At 32.5% G+C, this 13,936-nt stretch overlaps 1 protein-coding gene across 2 annotated transcripts; it reads left to right on the top strand.

Moving 5' to 3' along the window:
* Positions 1-3,437: 3,437 nt before the first annotated feature.
* LOC109003263 (anamorsin homolog) lies at positions 3,438-9,416 on the top strand. 2 transcript variants are annotated; one of them, XM_018981336.2, is made up of 8 exons: positions 3,438-3,591; positions 4,187-4,337; positions 6,953-7,119; positions 7,190-7,264; positions 7,402-7,561; positions 7,741-7,874; positions 8,902-8,976; positions 9,076-9,416. In XM_018981336.2, the coding sequence occupies exons 1-8, from the start codon at positions 3,589-3,591 to the stop codon at positions 9,112-9,114; spliced, it is 804 nt and encodes a 267-aa protein (XP_018836881.1). In that variant the 5' UTR covers positions 3,438-3,588; the 3' UTR covers positions 9,115-9,416. The 2 variants fall into 2 exon arrangements, with proteins under 2 accessions (XP_018836881.1, XP_035549148.1); XM_035693255.1 differs by having other exon boundaries at positions 3,440-3,591; positions 7,010-7,119; positions 9,076-9,405.
* Positions 9,417-13,936: the final 4,520 nt, after the last annotated feature.

The raw sequence follows: 13,936 nt of genomic DNA, 5'->3' as shown, positions 1-13,936 counted from the left end.
TTCAGCATAATAAGAAAATCATTTTCCTTTCTATAAACTCAAATCTTTGCGCTCCGCAGTCTCTATTATGATGTCATTTGGATTTAAAGAGAGAGAGAGACAGTTTGTGAATCTTACTATATTAAATATTGCTCATAGACAATGCGAATCCAACATTTGATATCATGGATATATCGTATTTATTTCTCTCCCCATAATTGTAGAAAGTGTCTTAGGATTCGTCATCTTATTTTAACATCCAAACATCATTCAAATATAAATATTTTTTAATTTTTAATTTTTAACTTTTTCATCTAATCATTACTTAATAATTACAACTCTCCCAAAACTTTTAAACAAAACACAAAAAATTCAATTTTTTTAAATTCTAAAATAAAAAATAAAATTAAAAAATTATATTTTAAGAATACTTTAATTTTATAATATTTTTATTCAACTTTTTCTCTCTCATTTCTTAAAACTCAAAAATATATCTTAACTCAAACTATTTGATTACTATTCATAAATTATTTCACTACTATTTATAAATTTATCATCTCATATCAACATCCAGACAAGGCCTAAATATAAAAATTATCGAAAATCCTGATGTTTTTTAATTTACCAGGCTAGCCTGAATCCTAGTGCCCAATGCCCATAACATTTGTGGATGATAAGATCCAAGGCCCAATAAGAATTAATGTTTGCTTATAATTTCAGGGCATCTATTGACTTCACCAAAGAGTCATACGGTGCATTAGCAGCAAAAACATCATCATCCGAAAGGAAAAACCATCCCAGGCCTCTCTGCAATGCCAAGCAAGAAAAGACTAGAAATTACAGACCTCCATATTAGCTGTAGCTGTGTAGCAGCTTTTGAATGGTAATGGAGTCACATATCATCTTCCTTATCATATCTTCCCCTAAATCTTCCTCTCTGTTGAGATCAAAGGGGACTAGGTCACAGTTTGCATATATGAGAAGATTCCCAAGCTTCGAGTACGAGTAAAGAAGACAGAAAGCTCTCAGAATCACATTTACGAGTTAATTGACTAAAGCCTCTAAAAATGTTTTATTTCACTTGGGTCACAATTCTAAAATAAACAAAATTGGCATAAGATACAAAATAACCAATAGACAGACGGTAAATTTATTGAGTTGACATAAAACAGACAGAGACAGACATAATTTATAGATTCTTACGTTAAATAAAAGTGGAGTTGATATGATATGTTTATATTTATGATTGGTTTGGATAGTGAGACAAGATAAGATAGTTTTAGATGAAAGTTGAATAAAATATTATTTTTTAATATTATTATTGTTTTGATATTTGAATAAATTGAATTAAGATTTAAAAAAGTTGAATTGTTTATTATATTTTGTGTAAGAATTTAAAAAAATTATAATTACGAGACGAGACGAGACGAGACGAGACGAGAAGAGATGAAACATTTTTTGAATCCAAACTTTGAGTTATAGAAAGTTTTTAGATTAAGATGGATTGGTGAGTTCGATCGTAGGGTCACGGTCCAATATGAGAAGTGTGTTTGATGAAGATGGATAGAGGGGCCATACATGTAACTTTCAGAATTTGAAGGAATATTAAAAAACACAAGAAAAATGAGATTAAAAATGAAGACAAAAGGAGGAGGAAGATATCAAAATGAGTTTAAAAAGCTAATGAAAATGAGAGTTAACGAAAAAAAGGAAAGGGTAGAGAGGACAGAGACTTCTACTTTCAAATATGAAATGGAATTATGAAGAGAGGGCATATCGTTTATCTCTAGAATTTCATGCTTAAATGATAATTAATATAAAAATGCCAATTTATCTAATATTAAAAAAAATACTTTGGTTAGAATGACGAAGAGATAAATATATAATATAAATATGAACATTTAATATTCTCAAAAAAATTTATTTGAACAATTATAAATAATGTAAAAATTATTTTATATGTCTATCTATTATTAATTGAATAATAAGTATAAGTTTCAAATAAACCATTTATGCATAGGTCTTTTGTAAATATGAATCCCACTAAAAATATTTTTTTACACTTTTCAATATAGAGTCTATTATTTTTTTAAAAAAAATCTACAAAATTTATCAATAGACTTTTACAAATACGTAGTTTGTTGATTAGGTTTAGTTGTGTTTAGGGGCGGAACTAGACAATCTGGTTTGGCGGCCAAGTAAAAAAAAAGGGGGTGGAGGGGGAATACTAATTTTTATATAGTCTATTATATAAAAATACTTTACAAAATTTAAATTTCATCAATTCTTGAAAATGGCCCCTCAGCTCATTCTGCTTCTGGTTGTGTTTTGATAGTGAGATATTTTCAAGTATTATGTGAATAGTAGTGACAAAGTAATAATAAAATATTAAATAATAATAAAAAGTAGGTAAAAGTAATAATAAAATAATGAATAACAGTAATATATTATAAAAATATCTGAAATATTATATATTGACCCCAAATACCTCCTACAACCCCCACGCATTTTCCAGTGGCGACAACATTCATCCAAAATACTTTACTAATATTCATTATTTTATTTTTACTTTCACATATTTTTTACTATTATTCAATATTTTATTATTACTTTTTCATTATTATTTACATAATACCTAAAAATACCTCACTAAGAGCACTCCCAATAGATATTGTATAATACATATTTTTTTAAAATATAAAGAAATGCTCTAAAAAATACCCTCCATTGGATCTTCTATTTTAAAGAGACTTTTACATTCATCTACAAGAAACTCCTAGATGTAGAGGACTTTGTTCACATTATAAACATTTTTAATTAGTTTCTCTTTCCTTTTGCATGCCTCTATCAACCTTCTGATTTCCTGTCTGACCCTCATATCTTCTATGTTTATATTTAAGCTTTAATGTTCATAAATTTGTACAAGAGGTTTGACATAAATTAAAAAAAAATTATTTGCCAGATTTTGACTCAATTTTTATTTTAAATTAGTGACTCAATTTTATTAAGAATATTCTTTTATAATTATTAAAAATAGGCATTCTCATAATATTCCTAGAGAATATTTTCATTATATAATCTTTTTTTGAATTAATTTATATTTTGGTTTATTTTATATATTTAAATTAATTTAAAATATAACATAATTATATAACATTGTATACGAGGAGATATTGTAAATATTAAAAGATATGAAACTATCATTGATAGTTAGAGAAAATATTTGAAATGAATAAAAAATATTAAAAAATATAATATTTAAATGATATAAAAAAAATAGATAAATTGATGTATGATAAATTGTAAAAACTAATATGTAAAATAAAAAAAATAAATTTAGATAATATATTTTAAAACATAGAAAGAAAGATCCATTGAAAGTGATTAACCAAAGACAAATTAAGACACGTAATCCCTCCTCCACATTCTAATTTTTAAAAGAGAAACAAACGCACCGCACTCTCTCCACCCAACCACCCCGCTTTGTGATTCGCTATTGACAGCTCTACGCAAAATCACGCGGAAATTTTTAGAGGAATCGAGAAAGTAGCCAAAGGGTTTTCGCTTCTTTAGGGTTTCTAATTTTCGTTAGCTCCTACTTGTGATCGCATGGTGAGTCCCGTTTCTTTTCCTTCTGATTTCTTCTTCTTCTCACCGTACTGTTATCAGATCCAAACGCATTTCTCTCATTGCCTTTAACTTTTTATTTTATTGCTATATTTCTCGATGTCTTCTTCTTCATCTGTGACCTTTTTGTTTTCTTATGTTGGTTTCGCTAAACCGAGTTTTGGTTGCCCAGAAACCTTAGCAAGAGAGTTAAAATGAAAGAAAATATTAAATATTCTAGCCTTGTCTAGGAATCGGTGGATGGATGGATTAAACCTGCGTAATGTATTGACGAATAAAGGTTTTCTAGAATTAGCACGTTGAGAGAGAATATTTTAGCACTTGGTGCCCAAGGCTCTAGACTGCTTTGTGACAAAACTTTTAGGTGTATCTGTGGCAGTTGGTGTATTAGGCTATCGATTTTTTTGTTTTTGTTTTTGTTGTTTGGTCATTATTATGGGGTCTGAATGTGTTAGGCATCAGGCTGTTCCCTCAAAATCTTGTGTGAAGTATGCGTTATGTTATTTGACTGGCGAATAAAGATTGAAAGTCCATTGAGCAGCTGTTCACATTTTTTTACATCTGAAATCATCTTTTGCAGGATAACACCACAATGCAAGGTTGTATGCTCGCATTTACGGATGATGCACGCTTGTCAATCACTGCTAGTTATACTGCATTTGCTGAGCTTGGTATTATAGGGGCTGAACAATGCCATGATCCTCAAATTATCACTCAAGCGTCTTCTTTGAGTACATCTCTTGGCTCTTCTATTTATCCACAAAGAAAAATATATGCCTTTAACTCATGAATGCAATACTGCATTGTACATGACTGATTTGAAGATAGAATTTGATTTTATAGTTGAATTTTTTTGTGTAGCGCTAGACAGAAAGTTCACTCGATAGTTGCGCAATAGGTCGTTCGAGCGAAATTCAGGTAAAGAGTTTGCTTGAGGCTTACTCGACAAGTCGCTAGAGTGAATAACCCAAAATCTGTTTTTCTAGGGTTTCTGTCATTTGCCTATATATATGTGTTATGTATGTTTTTTAGAGGTATCTTGAGGTGAGTTGAATGACAGAAACAAAGAAGAGCCTTGATAGGTACAAGCGGTTTGGTGTGCTAAACCGCATACCAATGCCGATATAACTTTTTTTATTGAAAAGAAAAATAAAAGAAGAAAAGTTTTGAGAGAAGAAGAATGTCCTATGTCTCACAAAAATCATTTTTGTCTTCAATTCTCATCATTTCATTAAACAAGTGCATTACATGTCAGTATTGGTGCATGGCTTGGTGTGCGAACTCGCTTGCAAGAAGATTTTTCCAATATATAGAGAGAGAGAGAGAGAGAGTGACAGGGTGAGACATTGTATTGTGCCACAATGTTCTTACCTTTTTCTGAATAAAATCCTATCCAGCTTTGTGGTCGTAGGCACGTTACAAAACCATGGAAACCTCGTGTCGTGTGATTGTTTATTTTTTCTCGTTGCTTGTTACTTGTCTATAGCATCATTTCATGACAACTGGTATCAAGATCCAGGGTTCGGGTCTGAAGGGAGAATGGTGGCAGGAGACGAAGTGAAAGTTGGAATCGAGAAGTTTGATGTCACATCATTCAGGTATTGGAAGATGCAAATTGATGATTATTTCTATGGGAAGAGGCTCCATCATTCTTTGTTGGAAAAGAAGCCAAATAACATGGAGGATGATGATTAGAACTTGTTAGATCGACAGATTCTAGGGGTTATAACGTTATCAAGGAGAAGACCATGGCGGATGACATGGCAACTTTGCTTGGTATATATGAAAATCTGTCGGCGAATAACAAGGTAAATCTGATGAAGAAACTGTTCAACCTCAAGATTGCAGAAAGTATGTTTGTTGCCCAACATCTGAATGAGTTTAACGCTATCACAAACTAATTGTCGTTTGTTGAAATTAAGTTAGATGATGAGACCAGGGCATTGATCCTGTTGGCGTCATTGTCAAATAGTTGGGAAGACCATGACAATGACTATGAGCATTTCTGCATGTAAGATGAAGTTGAAATACAAAGACATCCGAGATGGCAATAGGAAGCAGGTACTACATAGAAGATGGGCACATTGGTTGAAGACTAAACAAGATGGCAATAGGAGGTGGGATCAGTCGTCCAAATCAGAGGAGGGGGACAGGTTCTTTGATGTGTGCCAAGGTCAATACAAGACCAGGTATTCCTAGTATAGTGAGAGTTGTGAGTTATCCTGCAAATGTGTTAATTGAGGGAACTACGCTTGAGGAACTGAAATCATGCACGACTTCAGATGGTCTTCTGGCTTGAAGACAGGAGTTGTGAGCTGCAAAGTGTGAAGGGCTTGTGTTGGAGATAGTGATTGACGATTGTGGTTAAATCAGTCTCCAAGTGGGAGATTGTTGTGTTTGTGGAGCTTGATTTGTGAGTTAAGAAAATGCTAGATAGAAAGTTTACTTCACAGTCACGTGATAGGTCGCTCGAGCAAAGCGGGTAGAGAGTTGCTCAAGTGAAGAACCTATAATTTGTTTTTCTAGGATTTTTGCCACTTGCCCATATATATGTGTTATATATGTTTTTTTAGAGATATTATGAGTAGAGTTGAACGGCAGAAACAAAGAGAGACAACCCTAGAGAGAGAGAGAGAGAGAGAGAGAGTGAGGGAGAGACATTGTATTGTTCCACAATGTTCCTACTTTCTTCTGAATAAAATCCTCTACAGTTCTGTGGACATAGATACGTTGTCGAACCACGTAAACCTTGTGTCGTGTGATTTTTTTTTTTTTCTCGTTGCTTGTTACTTGTCTGTAGCATCGGTAGACAACATATTTCTCTATTTTAACTCAAGTATAAAAATTGTTGGATGTCAATTATCATTTATATTCTTTTTGGAAAATGATACTATGCTCCGCCTAAGTTTGCCTCCTCAATTTGAGCGCTCATGTATTTTATTTTATTTTTAAAATTTTTTTTACTTAATGATTAAGGAAGTAATAATTAATGTATTGATTTTTTTTTTGTTTTTTAAAAATGTGTAAAGATGTTTAAAAAATATTTGAAAGAAAAATAAAAAAACTAAAGTGCAATTTGCACTAGGGGCACAGCCAGTGGTCAAACATAGTAGTACTACCCATCCTTTTTATGTGTTTCTTGTTATGGGAAAATCATTGTGATCTTTTATTGGATTATGACTGTTCATATTTGGTTTGACAAGCTCTTATCTGAAGCAGAATCACGATTTTCGTATTCTAGCAGCTTTTTCATGCAGAAATCTGTTGATTATATTGTCTTACGTATGTTCTTATATAAATATTCTGTTCACGACTGTCTTCAAATTTTGGTCTTCACTTGCAATAGATCAGCTACCTATGGAGACTTCCTCTCTAGATTATGTTATTTGTATCTGTGGATCAGCCGAATTTCCCAGCGATCGGTTGTTTGAGGAAGTCTCTAGAGTGTTGAAGCCTGCTGGCACAATCTTAATTCATGGCACTTCTCAGTCTGTGACAGGTGAAATAGACAAGGTAATTTTTTTGGAGTTTTATGACTGCATGAAATTATTTTGCAGTGAGACTCACTAGGGTTTTCTTGCAGACAACCTCTACTCTTCAGCGCAAGTTACTTTTGGTGGGGTTCTTAGAAGTAGAATTTCTTGAAGAAAAATCAATGGTACTTTCTCATGCTACCTCCTTGATTTAGAGGCTTGCTATGATTTTTTGGGTGTGAAGAGTAACCTAAATAGGAAGGTTTATGTCTGCAATGCCTGTTTTGCTAGTCAGTTGAATTTTGGTGTCCTCTTTGCCCAGGTCAAGGCTAAGAAGCCTTCGTGGAAGATTGGTTCCTCATTTGCCATCAAGAAGGCCACACAAAGTTCACCTAAAGTCCAGATCGATGATGATTTGGACCTGATAGATGAAGATAGCCTATTAAGTGAAGAAGACTTGAAGAAACCACAAATACCACTGGGTAAGATAAAAACTGGAGTTATGTATTAAAAAAAAAAAAAGGATTAAAAAAAACTGGATTAGACAAATACAACTTAAACAATTATCTTGTTTATTTTTGGGAGTCCTGCTGCCTCTTGTCCTCTCTTTTTTCTCTGAACTTTGTATTTTCATATGTTATGCAACAATATGCTTGTGCAGTTGATGATTGTGAAGTTGGAAGCACGAGGAAAGCTTGCAAAAACTGCACGTGTGGGAGGGCTGAAATAGAGGAAAAAGTACAGATAGAACCGACTGTGGAGCAGATCAATAATCCTCAATCAGCTTGTGGCAGTGTATGTCTTATATTGTTTCTTATGAGTATTATTTGCTGAATGGAGTAACTTTTTTGGCTACATATGTTGATTTTTCTTTCAACTTTTTTGGAATGATTGAAGTGGCATTACCCATACATGTAGCCGGTATGCTTAGTACTGTTCATCCGGGTTCCAGCCCGGGGATCCGGGTATACCCGAACAGGAACATTGGTTTCAAAACCAAGCTGGAACCCAGACTGGGTCAAACCGGGCCAGTTTTTAAAAACCCGAAACTCGGGTTCCGGTTTGCACCTTTTTTAAAAAAAAAAATTTAAATCAAAACCTACATGTTATGAATAAGTTTTCATGAAAAAAATATTGATGTTGCATTCAAACTCTATTTATTTAATTTTTTAAATCAAAGCTTAGATGTTCCTTAACCACAAAAAAAAAAGCCACATGGAGAAGAGCGTAAAAAAAAAAAAAAATCATAAAATGGATGATTCATTGGATATAATATGCATTTTAAATCAAAACCATAAAAAACCCGGGGACCGGGTTGTAATTGTACCGGGTGTACCCGGTTTTTTCTATGCGGGTACCGGCCTGGAACCCGTAACCGGAACCCGGTTAGTTTCTGGACCGGGCCGGCCCGGATGAACAGGCCTACCGTATGCTGTCATAAAAGGTTATGGTGGTGTTGCTTTTAGGTATGTTAAAAGTCCAGGATGATCAGAGGTGAAATTTTAGATACTGATCATATTGGAATTGTTTTTTATTTGTAGTCGGTTTTATTGGTTTTTCACTTATTAAAAAAATGGTTATAGACTTGTGGTAGTGTGTTTCCGAGCTAAGGGTTAAAAGTAGTGTTGCTTATGTAATTGTTGTCCTATAAAAGTACACGATGGTCAAAGATCAAAATGTACTCTCAGTAGATCTTAGGAGCTAAAGAAATGTCAAAGTTATCTACTTTGTAATGCATTCAATTGCTTGCTGCTTGAACATATCTCAATCACTTTTCTTTCATAAATGTTACAATATTCTGAAAGTTTTCTGCAACCTGCAGTGTGGACTAGGGGATGCTTTTCGGTGCAGTACATGCCCTTACAAGGGTCTTCCGCCATTCAAACTGGGCGAAAAGGTACTCCAAGAAATTCATAAGCCCCCTCCCCTCTCAATTTTAGGGATGTATTTAACAATTGAGAAACAAGCATTATATACAACTTGTCTCTTTATGCAGGTATCACTATCTGGGAACTTCCTTGCAGCAGACATATAAAGATGACAGGGTTGCGGGGGATTATGTTGTATATTAGATGGGGTTTCAGATACAATCAAACAGTCTCGGATAGGGTTTTTGATTGCATTTCATGTTCCTGGCAGTGGTTCTATCATTCTTGAACTGCCCAAAAACTCTAGATGTTGAGATTCTGTCTCTTGTTTGGTTTTGAACTCTTGGATGGTTCAAGTCCAGAGTTGACAAATACACTTTTTACCAAATTAAGTACCTGTGGTTTAGGTAATCGTAAAGCTCAGTCTTGAGGGAATGCCTATAGTTCTCTTCGTATTTTATTGATCTCACTTTTATGGGTTCTCTGACTCTCTCAATGCCGCCGAATCTGACCTGTTCACAAGAAAACAAGCCGAGTTTATAACTGCCACCCAAAGCTCTTTACTAGCACCCGCATTGCTCAAACATACGCCCGCATTCATGCACCTTTCGGTTTCTTTCTCCACCTTGGTCTTGAAATGCTTGAATTCCCATAAAAGTTTCATCTTCTGGCTTCCAAGAGTCTGCCCACACTTTCCTTAAAGAGTAATCATCGATAATATATATAAATATATATATAAATTATGATATACCTCCACATGATTTAAGTGCGAGACGGGTGTCACGGGTCCCATAACTTGGAGCGAATGTAGTCAAGTATGCCTTTATTAGCGTGACTCCCGGCCTTGAAGCTTCGTGACGAGGATTTAAAATAATCACATCGAGGTGGAAGTAGCAACTGATCTCCACTTTAATTCCATTTTTTCTTAAAAAAGAAAGAAAAATACAAATTAAGCACAACTATTTCATCTGTACAAGTAGGATTGAGCAAAAATTTAACTCTGAATCCGGCTCCGATAAAACAGAGTTGGAATCGGATTTTTTTTTTTAATTTTTCAGTTAGAGTCGGAGTCGGAGATGTCGCTGGACCAACTCTGACCTTATGCTTTAACTTCGAATCCGACTCTGACATTGTACATATGTTTATTTATATATATATTTATCATATATACTAGTATAGTTATATAGTTAGAACTTATATAGCTAAATTCAATAATATACTAGTATGAACTAATTGTTATAAAATAATATATTTATACTATAATATAAATAGAATAATAATAATTCAGTATATGTAAGCATTATAGTATTACTACCAAGCATAATCAAGTATAGAAATAAATTAGACTCTAATATTTAAATAAGTCTAGTATAATGAATTAATAACACATAAACTAATTTATTAAAGTATAATAACATGTACTTAGGCACTAGAAGGTCTAGTATATAATTAAACTAGAAATAAGTTAGATATTAGTATAATAACATGTAATACTAATGTATAATAACATGTAATTAGACATTAAAAATAATATGTAATACTATAGTGATAACATGTAATTAGACATTATAATATAAGTCTAGTATAAAAATAAGTTAAATATTAGTATAAAAGTAAATTAGCAGTTAATGATTTAGTTTTAGTGTTGAACATTTTGGAAAAATTAAAATTTGAAATGTCACAAAAAAATCTTTTTTAAAATAGGCTAAATATGAAACTAAAAAAAAAAAACTCAAAACTGAAAGCCAAATCCAACTCCGCTTTGATTCCAACTCAAAACACAAGTTGGAGTTTGGATTTGAACTCCAACAAAATCAGAGTCAAAATCAAATTTAGGAGATTCTAACTTTCGACTAAATTGATGTTCACCCCTATATACACGGGGAAAGCTCTTGAATCACCCTTTGGGTTGGTGGCCCCAAAAATTTATTAATATATATATATATATATGTCGAATTTATAAAAACTAATTTTGTGACTAGTCCTCCTAAAAAAATTATTTGCGAAGTTTTTCTCCTAACTAAGGCCTTATTTATTTGAAAAAATGAGATGAGATGAATTAACATAAAAATTGAAAGTTGAATAAAATATTGTTAGAATATATTTTTTTAATATTATTTTTTATTTTGTGATTTAAAATAACTAAATTATTTGTTTTATTTTATATGAAAATTTGAAAAAGTTGTAATGATTAAATGAAATGAAAAGTTTTATAAAAGTCAACGAGATTTTTGGATCCTTTCGTACATATGTGCATAGAGTTAATTTATTTTCAAATAGATGTATAGAACACACTCTCAATATTATTTAAATGGTAATATTTGATTTGTAAAATTTAAAATTTAAAATTTATCTTTCAAATTAAATTCTTTTATATAAATAGTTTACTAAATATGTTTTACACACCATCTTGAAAATATAATTTTTTATCCACGTAAAGGGTTGAATTGTATTCGAAGTACACGAAAGAAGGAACCGGACCACAAAACAAGGAAGCAATTGGACAAATTAAAGAAGTGAACCATCTAGAAGAACAATTGAAACCATCTTGTATCCATTTGCAACGTTAATCATGGTGATTCTCTATGTTTCAAGAGGCTCATTCATTGGTTGACGTAGATGCAATGCCCTAAAGAGGAATTAATTATAAGCTACAAAAATTAGGTGTTCAAGTTATTACTCCAATAAACAATAATAGTTTGGATGAGTCAATAAAGAAATTTAGAATAATAACAAAACCAAATAATTACACTCACATTTGTCTCAGAAGAACGAAAAAATTAGTTACCATAGTTCATTTTCTCTAGAAAGCCTACTTATCCTTTTCGAATGTTTCCACTGTAGCATTCTCTTCGTCCCTTTTTCAGTACCGATCTATATATATTTTCATGCTATATATATATATATATATATTTATATATATATATATATTTATCTCTCATTTCCACCGGTTCGGTTTTGGCTAGATTTACCGCACTCTAGCGATCGACTCTCGACACACATCCCACCACACAACTCTCCATCCGCCAATCTATCAGGATGAAGCGGAATCGCAACAAAAATCTCAGCTCGTGACGCTCATGCATGGATTGTTCCGCACGTGGCCATCACGTGCCGCCGCGCCATAATGCTTTCGTCGGATACACACGCTGTATTAGTAGATTTTCTTCCTCAAGTTCTTTCAAATCTACCCCACCCCATCTCGCCGCCACCACAGATCTCCATCCGCCACCACAGGTCTCCACGCGTGAAGAAACTTGGCCCACCGCAGTCCAATCCATCCAATTTCGATCTTCCTACTATGTTTTTACTTTTCCTAACCGATGATCAAATGGAAGGAAATACGAGTCTCTTCAAGAAACATTTTAAAACAACAAATCACAGTGCACCTTCAGCATCCACCACCTCCAACAGTGGCTCAATAGTTCACACAGTTTTGCGAACTATAAAAACTGTCATTTAAGATGACGTCCTCTTTGCAGGGTATGGGTGGGGACCAAGTATTTGGTCATAAAACCTTATTTTTTTCTTTTAGACTTTTACGCTGTGGTTGTTGTAATAAGGTGTTTGTTGGGCAACCACACCCCCTCCTCATGTATCTTGTTTTCTTTATCTGAATGATATATTTATTTGTTTAGAAAAAAAAAATTATGACTATTGGTAAAATAGAAGCTAAAACAATCAAGTTCTAAATTCTTATTTTCAACAATTATATTTGCTGATATGAATCGCTTTAAGTAATTTTTTATATTTATCATTTAAATGGCTACCTATTTGAAGCATGCTGAATATGATTAAAAATAATAAAACTTAATATGCTAGATAGCATTGTTCCATTTATCATTCACACAACATTTCTCTTTTACTAATAAATTAACGTTCGTGTCATTATTGATTAAACTTTGACATAGATATTTAACTAAAATCCCAACTATTGATCTTTGGCGATTCAGTCACTAATTGAACAAACGGAGAGATTTTTAAAAACACATTTTCTCTTTTCAATCCATGAAGAGGCTCTAATAATTTATTATATGCATATGGTATATTTCTCATCAAATTAGGGCTTTTTGTTTTCTTGAATAGTTATTTACTGTTTGATAACCATATGTTTGAACCACTTTCAAATATGTTATGTTTGTTTTTAAACAAATTAAAAAAATGATTTCTAACGTAGAATTGATGATTATTTAAATTTTTAAATATTATGACCATATCCTTAAAATTTTGAAAGTTGTAATAATCTTAAAGTTGTATACGTATTTTTGTCTATTAACAGTCTTTAAAATTCGAATTACGATCCGCATTATCTGAAAAAGTACATTTGAGGAAATGTATCAAAATGATGTTTTTCTTTAAATATATTTTTTAGCTTATTTGATATTAAAAGTGCTTTAATATGTATCACTCAAACAATCTAATTTTTTTTATTAAAGAGTTTTTAAGGTTATTTAAGCACTTTTTAATACTTATACCACAAACCCAAACAGGCCTTAACATTCATCTCACTTTAGCATGGGTGGAGTGCACTTTCTATTTAAATGGAAATAGGATGAAACCCATTTCTCTTGAATATTGATAAAATCGTATTCAAAACATAGGTGAGTTTGATATTTCGATCAATTTTCAACAAAATTGTAAATTGTATGGGTGGGCTCCGACTCTAACGGAGTCAGAGTGCCCAACTTCGTCCTCTGACTCCGATTGGAGTCGGAGGTAGTCGTGTATTCCGACTCCGACCAAAGTGTCCTTGGGCTGAGGCCCAATTCTGAATCTCTAGGCTCACTTCTGAATCCCTAGACCACTTCCGAAAGCCCATTATGATATTTAGACTTCTGAAATATTGTAAAAAAGATATATCTACACACCCTAATGGTTTTCCAAAAAATGCAGAAAAAATCAATTAAAAAACTTAAATATAATGACTAAATTACATACTTTACAAAACTAAAGAGAAGTAAATGCACAATGATAAACACAATATAAATA

The sequence above is a fragment of the Juglans regia genome, chromosome 8 (assembly GCF_001411555.2).
Source record: "Juglans regia cultivar Chandler chromosome 8, Walnut 2.0, whole genome shotgun sequence".
Classification (NCBI taxonomy): domain Eukaryota; kingdom Viridiplantae; phylum Streptophyta; class Magnoliopsida; order Fagales; family Juglandaceae; genus Juglans; species Juglans regia.
Note: the sequence above shows the minus strand (reverse complement) of the source record. Positions and strands in the feature narration are given on the sequence as shown.